Genomic DNA, 17582 nt, shown 5'->3' on the forward strand with positions numbered 1-17582 from the left:
AACGAATAAGAGCGTAAAGCCCAAGCTCTGAGTTGTCGTAAGGAAATTTGTTTCGTGTAAACACCAGCGTATTTTCTCCATTTTGCCTAATAACGTAAAATAATTTACGGTATTCACCAAGGAGTCATTAATTTTTTATCGACGTTTAATATAACCATCTGTGTTTGCTGAATTTATTTAGCTGCATTGCTGCGATTTGAATTTTAAGTTAAAATTGTTTCAGGGATAATTTCAATTTCTTTAAAAATAAGTTAATTTGTTGCAGCAAAGCAATAGCAATAGAATTACCGCAAAACCTCAAAAAGGTAGGTGAAATACAATATGTAGATATGTATGTATGTATGTAAGTAGAAATTGTGGGAAGAAATGCGATAAAATAAATGCAGGTATAATTTTCCGATAGCCTGCTGATAAGTGTGAATAAAATATACGCATGCATATGTATGTATGTATAATAAAAAAAATGTTGGTGCTTAGATCGTTCTGTAACATTAATGGATGTTTTATTGTAGACGTCCTCTGTTAGAGCAAAAATGGTGAAGACCTTACCACAATTTCCATTGCTATTTGTGGGGTGGGGTCTGTTCGGCATTTTTCCAATCGCATGAATATTGGCGGCATTGATGTTAGTCCAGAAAAATTACTACATACATTTTTAAATCCATATACATATGTATATAAACTCGTCGAACCAGAAAAAGTCGCCGGTATTTTTTTCTTCGTGGGTGAATCATGCGAGTTAGATATTTTTTAAATAGACTAGGAACTTTATGAATGAGTTTGCTCATATAATGATTTTATTTGTTTGCGTTCTTGCAGATGCAGTGCATAAAAACTGTTCCATACATAGTAAAATTGCGTGATTAAGTGCAAGTGTTTTGTCTTGTTTGAGCTTCCTTTGATAAGTAGAAAACCCACACAGGAAGAATTTAAGTACTTGGAAATGATTGATGACCTGGCCTTATTCTTTATCAAAACTTCGTAGGCTTTAAAACTTGTTTTATTATGTAAGGAAACTACTAGAAACATATTTAAGACATCTAAAATGTTGGGATAGTAAAAGTAAATTATAAACAAACCAATTAAAGGCAGTGTACACGCGCAAGGGTAACTTTTACCGTAGATCCACAGTAAAATTACGTGGATAATGTGTTGCTGGAGAAGTGGGGAAGAAGTTATTTATGCGTAGGAAGCCTTCGGCCGCGCTTAGGGATTATAACCCTTACTACTTAGAATTCTCCTTTCTGTGTTGCCAGAGAAGTGGGACATAACTTCTTTCGGCGTACTACGGTAATTATTTACCTCCCCACTCCCAATTACTAAATTACATCTGCACATATTAGTAGTGCATAGTATATACCTGCGTACATATCGTCGCCTGGGTAAAAGATTGTTGTAAGCGCAATATTGACGATTTTTAGTTCTAGATGAAGTATATATTTTGAAATAAGGTCTTTCGATTGTTGTTATCAGTTTTTAGATATCTCGTTTTGTTTCCGAGATATTGACAACTTTTTCGATAATTCAGAAAAAATTTAGTTGGCTGTGCAGTCATATTAAACTAATCAATATCTTAAAAATGGCGTTCTCCATTTTTGGATATCTGCTTTAGTTTCCGAGATATTGAGTAAAAAGTGTCGTTAATTTGGTAGAAATTTAATCACATTTTGTCGTATTTCGTACAATGTGGCTGCCAAATTGTGGACAAATGACGCTTACGACAAAATTTTATAAACTCAAAACTAATTAACAATAAACATTAAAAATTAAATAATTTAAGAATTTTGTGAACTAGTAACATTTTCAGAGACTTTGGAGAAAATCTATCTTCGCATTTTTGAGTAATTGCATTCCAAACTTCAATCGCGATTTCCCACAACCTGCCGAAATTAACATACGACAATCTTTTACCCAGGCGACGATATGTATGTATATCGTTTCATTTATTTTCCTCGCAGGCCACATAACCTTTTTTATTTTAAACTCGCTTTACCAGTGATCCATCTATGGAAACTAATACAAAAATAAATACATTAATACATAATAATGTGTACATAAGTACATAAATAGGTATGTATGTATGTATGTACATACATACATATGTACATGTGCATGCACGCGTGATGCACATGTAGTTTATTTATGCCATAAATTCTACTAAGTACTTGAGCATTCCATTTTAGGGAAATATCTGCATTATGCATACATAGATGATAACTTTGATGTCAAACACCTACTGTTGCAATTTGATTTAAAAACATTTTCGAAATTCACAATATCTTCATTTACAATGTTTTATTCATTTTCAATTAGCACAGCTTTACGTGTGTAAATAAATCTTAATCAAAATGTCTACGGAATCACATGTCGACGTTGGTATTCATGATGAAGACATACACGATAGTACCTATCAACCGCCACCGGAAAAGACCATTGAAGAAATAATGGCCGTTGATCAAGAAGATGAAAGCTTACGACGGTATAAGGAAGCTTTGTTGGGTGCTGCGCAAGCGGAAAAAATCATTTTCGGTAAGCCTCGACCAAAACTAACTCTTAATAAGTATTTTAACGCAAGTATTATTGTTAAACATTTTTGTATTTCAGATGCAAACGATCAGCGTAAAGTGATTGTTAAGAAATTGGCTTTAGTAGTGGAAGGTCGCGATGATATGGAATTAGATTTGACTGGGGACTTAAGTCAATTAAAAAAACAGGTATATATATATAATATTTTGTAAAGTTTTGCATTTTTTATTTGTAAATGCCGAGTGACAAGTTCTGGGTTTAATGCTCGCCTTTTATTAATTTTATTCATTCAGGTATTCGTCATTAAAGAAGGTGTTCACTACAAAGTGCGCATAGATTTTATTGTGCAAAGAGAGATTGTTCATGGCCTTAAATACGTACAAAAGACTTATCGAATGGGTGTACCAGGTAACTGTTCAAATTAAATGCATTCTATTTTTGGTTGCACGCCTAGTATTAACACGCACTCACTCATTGCAATATTATTTTCATCGCAACTCCTTGTCCAAATACCAATCCTGATAGTGAAACCATAAAAGAATTCTATTCCGAGCTCCCATAATTTTTTATGTTGTAATAAAGCTTACTTTTAAAGCTCCCTTTGACTTTAATCCAAAAAGTTAATTTAAAATTACAGTTTTAAAAAGCTTTAGGAAACAAGTGCTCTCTAAATTTTACTATAGGTCTATGAAGTCAGGAATTATGTTGGTGAGCAATTTACAAATACAATTTTGGGTAATACATGTATGTAATTAATTTATTTTGGAACGAGTTTCCGTCATCTCTCGTCCAACTTGGTTTGCAGACAAACCGGTTCCGGCGTTGTGCCATCTTCAGTGTCATTTTTCGTCCGAAAAATAAATCATCTTACCACCATGTCGGGGAAAAATCAACCAACACCAACATATATTTCATTGACTTTGTGGCAACAAAAAAAATTCCTACTAAAAACATGTCTGACTATAACGTATGGGTACTATCGTTTGAACATAGTTTGGTTGAGGCCCTAAGCAAAAACCCTATGTGAATCTTTCCACGGTGTAATCTAAATCATTTAATTTCCATTTCTGTCACAATGTTCTTATTTTATAGCCCTAATGAAATATAGCTTAAATACTGCTCGCATTAGTTTTAGGTTTATCTTAAATATTCCAAACCAATTTTTGTGTGTATGTTTAATAGTATTGTACAGTAGATCGATCGTCTCGCAACTTGTTTTAAGTATGTATGTATGCGACATGTTTATAATTTCATATGCCCATTTGGAGTATGCATTATGTACTTATGGATATACATTTTTCATTTATTGCTGAAAATAGTTGGTTTAGTCATATTTTGAGGTGGTATTCTTTATGTCTTCCTGTATACCATTAATTCATTTTTTAATTGATTTTTCTCTCTGCTTCCACTGGATTTGTAAATGTTGTAACTAATAAAATACTAACCCTCGCTTGTGTGATTGTGTTGTGTTCATGTTTATTCAACTAAAAAAAAAACATCCTCCAAAAGTTGTTGGTAAGACAACCTTAATTAAAATTTTATGTGATTTATAAATTTCTCAGATCTTACATAATCAGCTATGTTGCATTTTCCAGTTGACAAAATGACACATATGGTCGGCTCATACCCACCGAAAAAAGAAATTCAATTCTACCTAACACCCTCAGAGGAAGCTCCTTCGGGCATGATGGCACGCGGTACATATTCAGTATCTTCGCTTTTTACTGACGACGATAAGCACATACACCTCAAATGGGATTGGACTTTTGAAATTAAAAAGGATTGGGAGTAAAGTGATGTAAAAAGTATCGGAACTTAACATGATTGCATTACAACTGATATCATGTCAAAAGTCAAAACGTTGAAAGTTCTTCTAATTGATATTCTAAAGCAATTTCCGTATTAACTGATTTATATTTCTACGGTTTAGTTAAGTAAACAGTGTAAAAGCAAAGCAGTGCATGCAAAAGCGGTACGAAAAGTATTATAAGTTCTGTATTTAGCGATAACTTGTTAATCATCTCGATGTATAACCTTTCTTGTGACATGTTGAATGGTAAATTCTTGTTTCGAAGCAATACTTATTAAGCCAAAACGAAAAAATATTAAAATCTTGTCTTTGTCAGTTTTATAATGCATACATATGTGTACACATTAAAATTAATATTTAGCTTATGGACTGTCCATTTTTTCTTCTAGAATCGACGATATGGTTCATGGTTGTGTAAATAAAGTGCCCAGGTTTTTTAGGCTACAGAGCTCTATTCTAACATGTGGGGTTGCCTTGTATGATTTCTATAATAATTTGTAATCCAATAAATTTTGTATGAAGCGTATAATGATTGTTGATGTTATTTAATAAATTCAAGAGTACTTCGGAGAGCTAAATTTTGAATTGGACGACATATTGTTAAGTTTTAGAGTCTGCTCTAATAATGACCATACAATAATTACTTCTCGATTTGGTAAACATGTCAACTAAAAATAAAGGCCCTCAATCACTGCTAAATCACATTATTTTATTAATGTTTTTTTTTTGTCCAGTATAACAGTTATGTGAACGTAAGCGCAGATTTTCAAAAGTAAGGAAAAATAAAATAATAATGCATATTTGTAATTAAAACTACAAAAGTAAATTCTAACTGAAAAGGCAATGCTAAGCGTAGTCATCTTTTAATAATGGAAACAACGCGCTGATTAATCAAAAAAAAAAAAAAGATAATTGAAAATTTGTTTGAAGATTTGTGTATGGAATTATTGTCTACCAAAAAACAAATGCATTTTATATTTGTAAAAATTTACCAAAATGTAATACGAGTATGACTATAAGCAATTTGGAAATACAGAAATGAAATTTCGTAAAAATAAATTTGTTTCTTTTGAATTTTTATAATATGTATTCAGAGCATTCGCCTGCCGCTACTGTTGGAGAGAAATTTTCATATAAATAAATTCAATTTCAACCTCTGCAATGTTAATACATATAAAGCGCTGTACTAAGAGCCGTTTTCTGAAGCAAGTTTTAAAATTCATCTGCCCTTTACTGGCCGTCTCCATGGGATAAAATTTATTGCTTTCCAGCTGTCATTTTGGTCGCTAGATATAAGTGTTATATCAGTGGCAATATTTGTGTGGGCTTTTTATATCTTGATATAAGCATTTGTGAGATAGCTTCTGAAACGTATTTTTGTCGGATTTAATCGCTATTTTACATCCAATTACATAATAACAAATATTATAACAGAAAACAGCTCAATATTTGCTTTTATATTTAAATATCAATAATGTTGCCGCCACGAAGTTTTCATGCAAATGAACATGTATGTAGCTGTCAAACTACCAAATTGCCGGCAATAGATGGCAAGATATAAGCTCTGATATATGTTGTGCTTTAAAGAGCAATGAGCGGTCTCCATTAGGGATGTTCCGATACAAGTAAATAAATAAGTACATACTCGATACTTTTGTTTCGATACCAACTACCTTTTTTACTCGAATCGTTGTGTCGATACCTCATTGGTATCGAAAGAAAAGTACTTGTATTGAATAGATTTGAGTCATATCTGGTTGGCCATATTTTTTCTATGGAAGAAACTTTACTTTAAGCAATGGCACCGCCAAAATCTTTTTACAAGAAGATCGAGCGATTTCGGCAGGACGCCCTATTTCAGAATTTGGTTCAAAAACACCCTAACTTGGCTGCCGATTCAAAAATGTCCTATCTCAAATATTTTCAATATACTTTCAGTTGTGACCGGAAAATTGTATTACCAAAAAATGTTACCACCTCTTGTCACCGCGATTCTAGGTACGTTGGTAATGCAGTGAAAATATTCAGCAGTTCAGCTGTGAAGATTTGTGGAAATTCTTGCATTGCATATTTCACGGGGTAATATTTTGTTACCAGTTTATGAGATGGTAACCAAATTTACCGGTTACAAGAGCGCACAGAATGCGAAAATGGTTTAAAAATTGACAGACACTTTAATTACCGGTTACAAAATTTATGTTACCAGCGCAGAATAGACCGGTTAATGTGTTAGTGGATACACATATATAATAGATAAAGAACTTCTATTTTCATATTTTACCCAGTGTTGGCACAACTTTTTGGGCCAACCGGATAAATTGGCAAAAAAAAACGGCTAAAAACGGCTAAACTGTTTCAACAAAATTTCACATGTTTTATTTAAACAAATCACAAGTGGAAAGACTAGTTCTTGGAGAGAAGTTTCAAATTCAAGCTGGAAAAAATTTTGCCAGCAAGAATTTGTTATTAGGAAAAACTTATGGTGGTTCTGCCAATATTAATTTGTTCGCTAAATTTAAAAATTTACAAACTTGAGCGATTTTAAAATGAAAAATGTAAGTAAATAGTTGTTTACTTAACTAATTTAGTTAATTCCAATGATGTGAAAGGTACTCGGCTGAAAAGAACTGTATTCGTAATAGGAATGCAATCTCAACCAGCGTCTATATAGGAAACCCGACAGTTACTACGGCAAAGAAATTGAAACGTACGTTGAAGAAAGTCGAACTAACAAGAAATTTACATATAGATCCTTTGCGCCTCTGAAAGACTTTTAAAAATCGTATACAAATTTCTTATGTCTGAATACAACCGTGGACACTAGCTGGCAGGGAAACTTGCAAATTCCTGAAAACTTGCGTTTGTGCAGAAATTTGCAAGTTTCTCTACTTGAGAGAGAAGTTGGGAGCATTTTTTCTTACTATCTGATATTTTGAGTGATAATTCTCGCTGGATTTTCGACGAACAAACCTATTAGCTTCCCAGAAAGTTTTGCTTTACATAGAAATTTGGGCTCTTTTATTTTCATTTTGACGAATTTCAGTGTTGGTTCTTTAAATTCAAGTTGGCTTTCGGTTTTTGGAATTTAAATAAGTTCTCAACGAAATAAGAATTAAAAAAATATACAAAAAAACAATACATATACAAATACAATATATATTTTTCCCGTACCATAAACCTTTAAGCGTGGGCAACAATGATGTTTTGTAATTAAGACAGAATTGAATATGAGCTATCTGGGAAGACAATACCTGTAATATTTATTCTATGTGTTGGCACTATATCCAAACACAAACGCGTGTTAAGCAAACAGTGAAACAAGTTGTTATTTTCTAAGTTTGCGAATAAAACTTCACACTTAAATTTAAGACATTCATAACAAACATTTCAGAAAAAATATATTCACTTAAAATACAAATAAGCGAAATCGGCCCAATTTTATATAACCCCGCCTGACATGAAAATTTTCTTCGCGATAAGGCTAGTAGCCATTTAAATATCAATATTTATTTATCTCAAAACAACGGTAAGATATTAAGTATTTTTTGTACATTTTTACAACTCAATCAAAAATTTTAATTCTAAACTAAACTTAAATTCTAACGCTTAGCCAACAGTGAAAAAAGGGAAGAAATAGTAAAGCGTAAATGAGCAAGGCGTTGCAGAAATAGTAGAGCGTATACGAACAAGAGTTTACAGAAAAGATGAGAAAACATAGACGACCTAACTACATATACATTGGTAAGTAAGTAAAAAGTTCTTTAACAGATTTTCGATTGCTTAGTCGAAAATGGAAACATATATATTTGAATCTTAAGAAAACAAGGGAAATAGCAATATTGGCTAATTTTTTTTTTACAAAAAGGCTAACAAATCGGCTGCCGGCTAAACCGAAATTTCTCCGGCTGTTTGCTATCGCAACCGGCTAAATCTAGCCAGAAAACGGCTAAAATGGCAACACTGATTTTACCATAAAGTGAATCCCACTTAAGTTCAGATATCTTACCCGCTTAAGTACCCATATTAACTTTCTACTTATCACTCGAAACTTATATTGTTTCAAGCTCCAAAAACTAATCTTCCAAGTGAACTTCCAAAAACTTGCAAAGAAATTCGTATTAATGAAAATATGAAAAGAATTTCTAGCGTGAATCTCTTAGTGTGTCCAAATGAATTCATAAGCCTTTTCAAATCATCAATTTAACATGAAAATTTTTTATTTAGTAGAATTGAACATGAATGGGGTTTTCCGCAACTTACCGATCCCACCTAATCCTATCGCGGGAAATCTGATCACAAATATTTTTGAAAATAGCAAGCGTTGCGCATTTTGCATTTTTTTGTAAGTCAATTCTTTCTATATATCAGATTTCCTTAGCCCACCTCGATGCTACTATAGTCGAAGATATCACATATGTATAAATTTTGGTCCCGATTGGAGACGGTTAAGGCGTGTCAGACTTGGCAATATTTTCAACTTTTCCACGCAATTGTCAAATTGAGAAAGAGACATTTTATTTCCATGTGTAAACAGCCAGAAAGACCTTTCTGTCACTTTTCGGAAATCAGTTTCAGAAATGAAAGTTACAAGGTGTGACTGCAACTCAAAGCGCGCAAATCGATTTCGGAAATATATTTAAACTTGCTCGTTCTACACTAGCAATCAGCAACTCGCCTTTCGGAAATAAAAAACCTCTTTCGTAAGACATTTTACATGCAAGGTGTGACTGTTCATGCAACTGCTTTCTGAAATGTCTAAATTTGACAGCCTTTTCGAAATATATTGCCACGTCTGACTCGGCTTAACTGCTCCTGCAATCTCTCTTGGAAATTCTTGAGTTTGACAGATTTTTGAAAAAGGACTTGCACTTGCCACGTTTAACAGCTACTTAAAAATACGGTTTTTACAAATATCTTCCAAATCAGACTATAAATACGAATTTTCAAGCGCTTATCTTGACTCCTGTGATTTCTAATCAATTTGGGTGTGTGATTGCGTTATTAAAATACATATACATATGTACGTATGTACGTATTTCGAGACGTAACTATTTAACATATGGGTCATTCCATACAATATTTACACCTCAATATTTTTTTGGGGTGAAATATATTTTTTTACATTCTTTATCGAAAAAAAGACGACTCCAAATTTTTTATTTCGCCATGATATTCATCTCGAAAAAATCTCGAAACATTGAACTCACGGAGAAGTATCTTTTTTTAATTGTTTGCAGTTAATAAACTATTTGTCGGAGAAACTTTAGTCTAAACTTTATGTACACAGGTGTGAAAAACTTCGTAACTTCTACAATTTTGACGTTTTCACTCTCAAATTTTTGCAGCTTACTTCATAAAGTTTGACAGATATTCAGGCTGAACATAAAATCAAACATGATGAAGTTAATAAAAAAAAAAATAAAAAATTAAAATTTTTTATTGCAAATATTTTTTTTTTTAATCTATCTCACACTCCCATGGAAAGCTGAGGTAATTACGCACGTTTCGATACCTTAACAGATTTTCTCCGACAAATAGTTTATTAACTGCAAAAAATTAAACAAAGAGTTCAAAATTTCGGGAATTTTTTTCGAGATTTTCGAATATCATGTCGAAATAAAAAAATAGGTGTCTTCTTTTTGCGATAAATTTTTGACAACTATGAGGTGAATAAAATTTCAGTAGTTTTGAGAATCGCAAATATTGTTGATGTGTGTAATTTTTCGTTAAATGAATTGCAATCAACGATGGTAGATGTTTTCTTAAAATATTCATTTCACTTCAATTTGTAATATTTTATTCCAAATAAATCTGCGGTTATCAAAAAGTTTCCTGCTGTCAAAAAATATTTAATTTCACACAGCAGATTGGCAAAACTGTCTCACCCTAGTAAAAATATTATTCAACAGCTTTCCCCATAGTACTTTGTTACCGATTAACACACGCCCAAAGAATGTAAAAAAAATATATTTCACCCCAAAAAAATATTGAGATGTATGGAATGACCCATATTGTATGGAATGATCCATATGATAAAAAAATGATAAAAAATTCATACCGGCACACAAACATACGTCTGTTCACTACTAAGTTTTTAAATTTCCACTGAATATACTATAGTAATGTTTTCAGTTAAATGACATCTTACGCATAAACCCAAACCCCATATCGCTAATATACATACCTGTTATGAGAACAGAAAAGCATAACCAGTAGTATGAATACCTATAGCAACAAGTATTACTCATACGCCCCACCGTATCAATGAGTTTCTGTCGTTTCTGCAAGTTCTCAGCTTCCTCTCCGAAGTGTTAGTTTGTTGCCGACGCGCTTTCAACAACATGTTGCTAGGTAGCTACGATGCTCTTATTGTACGACACGAACAAGCTCTTGAAAACGAACAGGCAACAAACAAAACTAATAGTGCAGGCAATAAGACAACATCAGCGCCGAAATACATACTGATATACAAACGTACATGTGACTACGAATATGTCATAAAAGTATACTCTTAAACACGTTACAATATACATACATACATACATACATATGTACATACAAACGTACAAGTATAGTGCATGCAACACGCTAGTCGTCAGCAACAACGGCATTTGGGGTGACGCCTGTGGGACGCGCGCGCATGCCTCCGTACTACATATATACATACATATGTAGGTGTGTGCGTATAGCCAAAGGTATTTGACTGTGTAAGTAATTCTATTGGTTTATTGTGCTGGGTGGGAAAAACAAATCCGGCGCGCAGTGAGTACAAAACAGTTTGGCCGGCGACGTCCTACGATGCAGATCGGTGCCGCTGTTACCTGCGTTTTCCGCAGTTGGATGTTGACGAAAAACCAGTAGTCGGCGGATAATTGGATGGTCGGCAGGTCGGTCGGTCGGCCTATCGTACAAATAGGCATGTGTACATATGTACGTACGAGTGCTCTGTTGAAGTGGCAGTTGAATGGAAACGATTTGGCGGGTAGTCAATTCACTGCATTTTTACGCATCGACGCGACGCGACACATCTGTGAATTCGAATGCAGCAATAGATGCTAATAAGAAAAGCAACGGTGTCGAGGTGACGTGTGTGCTTGTTGTGTTTTTGCTACATCTGTGAATACGTTTGGTGATTAAGTGGTTTCAAGTGAAACAATTTTGAGTGTGCTCCAGCCTATTGATGTGGCTCTAACCCCTCGCACAGTGGGAATCTAATAAGTCTAGCTATTCGCGAAATTTCAAATGGCATTGACGAGATAGATGCGTCGGTGAAACACAAGGGATATACATATGTACGACTTTTCACATGCAAACTCATAAGTTTACATACATATGTACATAATACATATGAGAAATTACACACGTATGCTAAAGAAAAAAAAAACATAAAAACTACGCGCTTATCTTCTCGTGCTCAACTGCCAGCAGGTCAGCGCATAAGTTCGGAAGTGTGACAAACCAATTAGAGTTTCACTTTGTGTTGCGTGTTAATTATATCTAAAAGATACTTCGCGGACGTTATGCTACAGCGGCGCTGGCGCTGGCGCTGATGTTCACGTTTACAATAAAAGCAATGATGATGACGATAGAACGCGCAAACTGTTGCCAATGGATATATTTTAAAGTACAAAAAAATTACAAACAATAAAAATTGGCTACGAGCAAATCTACTTAATACATACCCAGATGTGGGCAAAGTAAACATGTCACCAATTTTGAAGCTCACACCAGGCAATAAAATAAATAAAAAATATTTAATATAAACCAAACACAACAATAAATGTCCCATGGTCCGAGGATAAATTTTAGGCTGTGGTAATGAAATGAAAATTCTTTAGCTAATATTTTAAAGTGTAAAAAAACAAATATTCAATAATGCATAAGATACTCTTTCCCTGGTGCCTTGGTTAAAAAGCGTGTGTGGCTGGGTTTGCACGAGGACTGTCTTTTAAGTGTTGCGCATAGCAATAAAAAAATATGTATAGTTAATCAGTGAAAAAAAATTGTTGTTTCTCAAGTATTATCCAACACAATTTTGTTACTCTGAAGTTCGTACCCCCAAAACAAGGTTTTTGAAGACTTTAACGGCATAGCAAAACCCTCACAATGTTTTTTTTGCTGATGTGAAAGAAAAACCAATCTTCATGTGCCAAGCCGGATTGTAAGGCGGATGACCTTCAAATCTTCTGTGTCGTACGACAGTTGGGTCTACGTAACCGGAACCACCCAGATCTACATACATACAAACATATGTACGTATGTATATATCTGGGCAAGGACCGTCAGTTCAGATGATTCTCCAAAATATTTGTTGGGGTATTTTTATGCTGTTACAACAACAAGCTCGCAATGGTTGTGCGAATAATGATCTTTCTTCAGCGGTTGGTATTCCACTATTCTCCTAACACAAAGGGTTTGTGTTCAATTCAGCATAAGAAGTTCTACCTTGCATAAGGTGCAAATTGCGAGAGACAGGTTTTTCTAAAAAAAAACAGTCTACCATTTGCTTTCATGTGTTCTAGCCACGAACAACTTTATTCGGATTTTCTTACTTTGAAATACGTAAACAGCGAATGAGCTCCATGTTCGTCATTTAGGTATCACAGAGTGGTGTTATCTAGACATTTTTTTTTTTATCGAGAAGGAGTTCAGCTCAATAAAAAAAAAAATCCAAACAAAAACACTCTTTAACTGTCAGAATATATACAAATTTGTGTGAAGGCGCCAATCGAGTGATAAGAAGAATATGTTCAGTCAACCAGATAACCAAACTTCCCAAATATGGCGAACATATATGTATGTCTTTCCATCTGTTATTTTGTATGCCAACTGTATGAATTGATAAAACTTTGATTGCGTTTTTAAGCGATATGTTACACCGCCTTGGCTAAATTTTTTCTGCACACTCCTTCAGTCGACATACGCCATCATTTGAACAACCGCCAAATTATGGGATAATCTACGAAAACAAAAAACTTCTTGGATTATAAATACTAACGTAAAATTTAATTCCGGCTAGCGCCCAGGTTGATTATCTAATGGTATTTATATAAGATGTCAGTCTGTTTCCAACAATCAAAATATTAATCTTCGATAGAATGACGGTCACGCCCGAACTCATTGAACCAGAGTTTAGCAGTAGCTGGGCGAAACGATCGATGTAGGTATTCTGTTCTTCGCAAGTCTCACCTGTAAAAACTCATCGCACAAAAATGGTTATTGTTTAGTTCTATTTTTTTTTACACCACTACAAACAACACAATAATTTCCCTGGCGATGCTTTGCTTAGTATTGCCTAGGTGCAGGACTTAAAAGGCAGCCCTCGCTTTGATGTGCGATTGTTCCTAACGGATGACACTGCACTATATACCTAATATACAGATATATGTACATATGGATGTACATACGTATGCGTGTGTGTATTAGAGGTTTACGCCGACAGGCTTTGCGGCGGCGGCGTGTTCAACTTCAAAAAGAATCGGCGGCGGCGGCGACGCCGGCGCGTCTGGAAACGCCGGCGCTACTGCCCATAAGGTAGAGTCCAAAGAGCCATGAGGCTTCTAATCTCATCATGTCATCAGATTATAATTCTATTTAATTCATTCATTGAATTCAAATGTTGAGTGACTGCTGCTGATGGATGGGCGAACAGAAGAAAGTCTATATAGTATATACATTAGGTTTCCCATTGAAAATGATTTTTTTTGAAAATTTAAAGACCCTACCCCCTAATTTGATTCGTTTTTATGAGAAATATTATTGCCTATTTTTATAGATTTTTTAAAGGCCATTTAGAGGTCGCGGCCTGTCGATTTAGNTTTTTTTTAAATGTTCAGTGGCCCAAATTATGACAAAAAAACATCTTTTAAAAATGTAATTTTCATTTCGTAAAATAGTGCTTTTATACGAGTAGTATTTAGTTCCTTCAAACGATGTATTTCAATGTGCATACAACATGAAAATTTTGTACAAAATTCCCTAGGCGCCGAACGCCGCCGCCGCCGCCGCCGCGCCGATATTTTCGTAACTCGGCGGCGGCGCGTGAGAAATGACAAAAAACGGCGGCGGCGGCGGCGTGGCCCGGCGGCGTATACCTCTAGTGTGTATATATTTTTAGAATGTCGCTTTATAGGAATTTTTATTTTTGAAATAATTTATTAATGCCGCAGAGTTTTGCGTTGTATTCTGGCAATAAAATTCGTCGAGTTGAGCATATGTATGCATGTATGTATGTGTGTATGTATTTAGATATGAATGTGGGTGTTGTTTTTACTCATGTGTGCGTGATTGTGACAATTTAGGTTATTTTTAATCTTAATTAAGAAAGTGAGGACGACACGCCATATAGCTTAGATAGCATTTATTTAAGAAACTGTGAAATTCATACATTCCCGACTCACACACACTTTTTTATTTGTTTCGAAAAGCATTAGTTTATATGTATCTACCTTTTATTTCTTCAGATAATCGGTACACATACACATCCGCATGTACATACGTACCATATGCGTGTGTACATATGTACATAACGGGTGATTTTTTTGAGGTTAGGATTTTCATGCATTAGTATTTGACAGATCACGTGGGATTTCAGACATGGTGTCAAAGAGAAAGATGCTCAGTATGCTTTGACATTTCATCATGAATAGACTTACTAACGAGCAACGCTTGCAAATCATTGAATTTTATTACCAAAATCAGTGTTCGGTTCGAAATGTGTTTCGCAAACCCAATTGCTGCGAACGGCGACGAATCGACATTTCACGGTCTTCAGCAACACTCTCAGAAACAGACGCAATATTCTCTTCTGTACGCACTGTACGCATTCGTGTGGTTGGTTTAATGTCCAATAAAGTAAACTGAGTGCGAAACTTGGTCACAATCGCATTAATTGTTTGCTCACTTGGTCGATTATGTAGACCATAAATCGGACGTAAAGCGAACCGAACACTGATTTTGGTAATAAAATTCAATGATTTGCAAGCGTTGCTCGTTAGTAAGTCTATTCATGATGAAATGTCAAAGCATACTGAGCATCTTTCTCTTTGACACCATGTCTGAAATCCCACGTGATCTGTCAAATACTAATGCATGAAAATCCTAACCTCAAAAAAATCACCCTTTATATGCATATGCTTAATTACATATGTATGTATGTATGTATTTAGAAGTACAAACAAGCGCACAGTATTTCTAGTCATTCATTATTTGTTTAACTGATTATCACTTGTCTTATTTAATTACAAGTCAAAAACACCTTTTGTATGTATGTAGAATGTATGTATGTATGTACATAGTAGTATGTACGTTTGTATAGGGGAATTCCCTTAAAGCTTTCGAAGTCGTTTATTTATGAATGAAACCGGATTTTGTCTACTATGTTGCATGCGATGATGTACATAAAATGTTCAGCAGTGACCCATCGGTCATCGCAGAAAAAAATATAAACGACAGCAATTTTTTTGTTTCAATGAAACTTGTGTACTACTTGCAAAAAAACTGCAGACACCAATCTATAATGCATGTCAGACGTGGCAATATGACCAACTTTTCCACGCAATTCGCTGTCAAAATGAGAAAGAGAAATTTTATTTCGATGTGGGCACAGCCAGAAGGACCTTTCTGTCACATTTCCGAAATCAGTTTATGAAATAAAAGTTGCAAGATGTGACTGCAATTGAAAGAGCGAAAACCGATTTCAAAAACATATTTCAACTTGCTCGTGCTACACCAGCAACTTTTATTTCTGCTGCAAGTGCGTAATTTTGAATAGACTAACAGAAATGATTTCAACTAATTATTTTTTTTGGAAATTAATTGTTCAGTTATGAATAATAAATTAGGTAATATTCAAAGTAAAAATTACGTTTATTATAATAAACAGAAAAAAAGATCAACCGGCAAAGCGGCGCACGGTTGCATTTTAGTATAGTAAAAGTAAAGTCAGGTTCGCGAAATGCGCCTATTCAAGTGAAGCGTAGTGCACATATGTGCATACATACATACATACTTCTTCGTATGAAAATTATCAAAAAAAAAAAACACAGAAAGGCCACAGAAAATAAAGAGGCAAATTATCCACGCTTAGCTGAGACACACAAGAAAATTCTGCTGGGGCGAAAGAGGCACAAGAGATGTGCCGTCCATGCTTTAGTTTAATGCGGACTGCTTTTTTCTCATCCCATTTCGGCGATGCACCCAAATATTGCTGCTCCGCTTCGTTCATTCTGTGGAAACTTGTTAGTTTGCATAGGTTTATATATACATACATACATACATACATATGTATATTTATCCGCTTGTATGTATGTACATATGTTTGCTTATGTAAATATGCAATTTCATTCCATCTGTTGATTCTACAGCATTCGCATTTTCTCGTTCGCCTTTTTTTTTGGGCATATTCGCTTGGCGTTACGAATTAATTTGCACTCTATTTTGTCGTCCAAGTGCTTTCATATTGTTGACCGCCAAATGAAATTTGTGCATTTTTGCTTCGCTTTTGAATTGTGAAAGATAAATAAAAATTATAAATAATGAAGTGAAAATGATTTGATCATAGCGGAATCATAAAGCTCAGACGCTTTAAAATGACCTTTGAATCAAGACGAATTGTGGCAGTTGCAGTTTAGAATTGGACAGAAAAGGAAAATTGGGTGCTCTTGGGTGTACACCTACATACATATATACAGTGAAACCCCTTGGGCGGACACTCACCGTCGGTCATTTTTTGTCCGCCCAAGAGAGGTGTCCGCCCAATATAAGGGAAGCTTATTTTAGTACTTTTTAATGTTTTAATTAATTGAATAGTCACTATTTCTTATTTGAATAAAAGATATTGATATTACATCGCTCAAACAAAAATGTGCATGTATTTTTCAAAAGTGCATATTTCATTTATGTGCGTAAGTACATATTAAGTAATAACAAAATAAAAATAAATATTACATTTCAGTCCATAAACTACTTAAAACCACAGATTCATTACATAAAAAATTGGGAAATTGTCGATTGACGTAAGTTTAATTTTTAATTTTTTTCAGTGTCAGTACCTTTTTCATCAATAGTTTTCATGTTTTTATCAGTAACAAAATCGAACCAGAAATCTAAATTTTCGGTCCATGTATTTATTATTATCTATTGTTATAAATTCATCAGAATTGGAATTGGATTCTCCAAGGGTTTCTGATAATTCAAATAACGAACCTAAACCACTGCGCAAACCAAACTAAATGTGTGCATAACA

General features: G+C 34.3%; 2 protein-coding genes across 6 annotated transcripts in view; both read left to right on the plus strand.

The window, feature by feature from the left end:
* Window positions 1-85: 85 nt before the first annotated feature.
* RhoGDI (rho GDP-dissociation inhibitor) lies at window positions 86-5228 on the plus strand. 3 transcript variants are annotated; one of them, XM_017610527.1, is made up of 6 exons: window positions 86-305; window positions 2319-2529; window positions 2605-2714; window positions 2820-2934; window positions 4036-4041; window positions 4122-5228. In XM_017610527.1, exons 2-6 carry the CDS (start codon window positions 2349-2351, stop codon window positions 4316-4318), a joined length of 609 nt encoding a protein of 202 aa, XP_017466016.1. In that variant the 5' UTR covers window positions 86-305; window positions 2319-2348; the 3' UTR covers window positions 4319-5228. The 3 variants fall into 3 exon arrangements, with proteins under 3 accessions (XP_017466016.1, XP_017466018.1, XP_017466017.1); XM_017610528.1 differs by having other exon boundaries at window positions 105-305; window positions 2314-2529; XM_017610529.1 differs by lacking the exon at window positions 4036-4041 and having other exon boundaries at window positions 87-305.
* A 5899-nt stretch (window positions 5229-11127) lies between these two features.
* Window positions 11128-17582, plus strand: part of Ac76E (adenylate cyclase type 2 Ac76E) — a 65804-nt gene continuing 59349 nt past the window's right edge. For 2 of the 3 annotated variants that reach the window (XM_017610524.1, XM_017610526.1), the window contains exon 1: window positions 11128-12151. The gene's annotated coding sequence lies outside the window, so the exon portion shown is untranslated. The remainder of the gene's footprint in view (window positions 12152-17582) is intronic. The other variant, XM_017610525.1, reaches the window with a different exon arrangement.

The sequence above is a fragment of the Rhagoletis zephyria genome, unplaced genomic scaffold, assembly GCF_001687245.7.
Source record: "Rhagoletis zephyria isolate East Lansing unplaced genomic scaffold, Rhagoletis_zephyria_1.1 Rzeph_scaffold_00318, whole genome shotgun sequence".
In the NCBI taxonomy this organism is placed as follows: domain Eukaryota; kingdom Metazoa; phylum Arthropoda; class Insecta; order Diptera; family Tephritidae; genus Rhagoletis; species Rhagoletis zephyria.

Bases quoted from the DNA above. Each gene is read 5' to 3' on its own strand.
- RhoGDI (XM_017610527.1), top strand. From the start codon at position 2,349: ATGTCTACGGAATCACATGTCGACGTTGGTATTCATGATGAAGACATA. The intron at 2,530-2,604 runs GTAAGCCTCGAC...TTTGTATTTCAG, and splicing joins AGCGGAAAAAATCATTTTCG to ATGCAAACGATCAGCGTAAA. The intron at 2,715-2,819 runs GTATATATATAT...TTATTCATTCAG, and splicing joins TAAGTCAATTAAAAAAACAG to GTATTCGTCATTAAAGAAGG.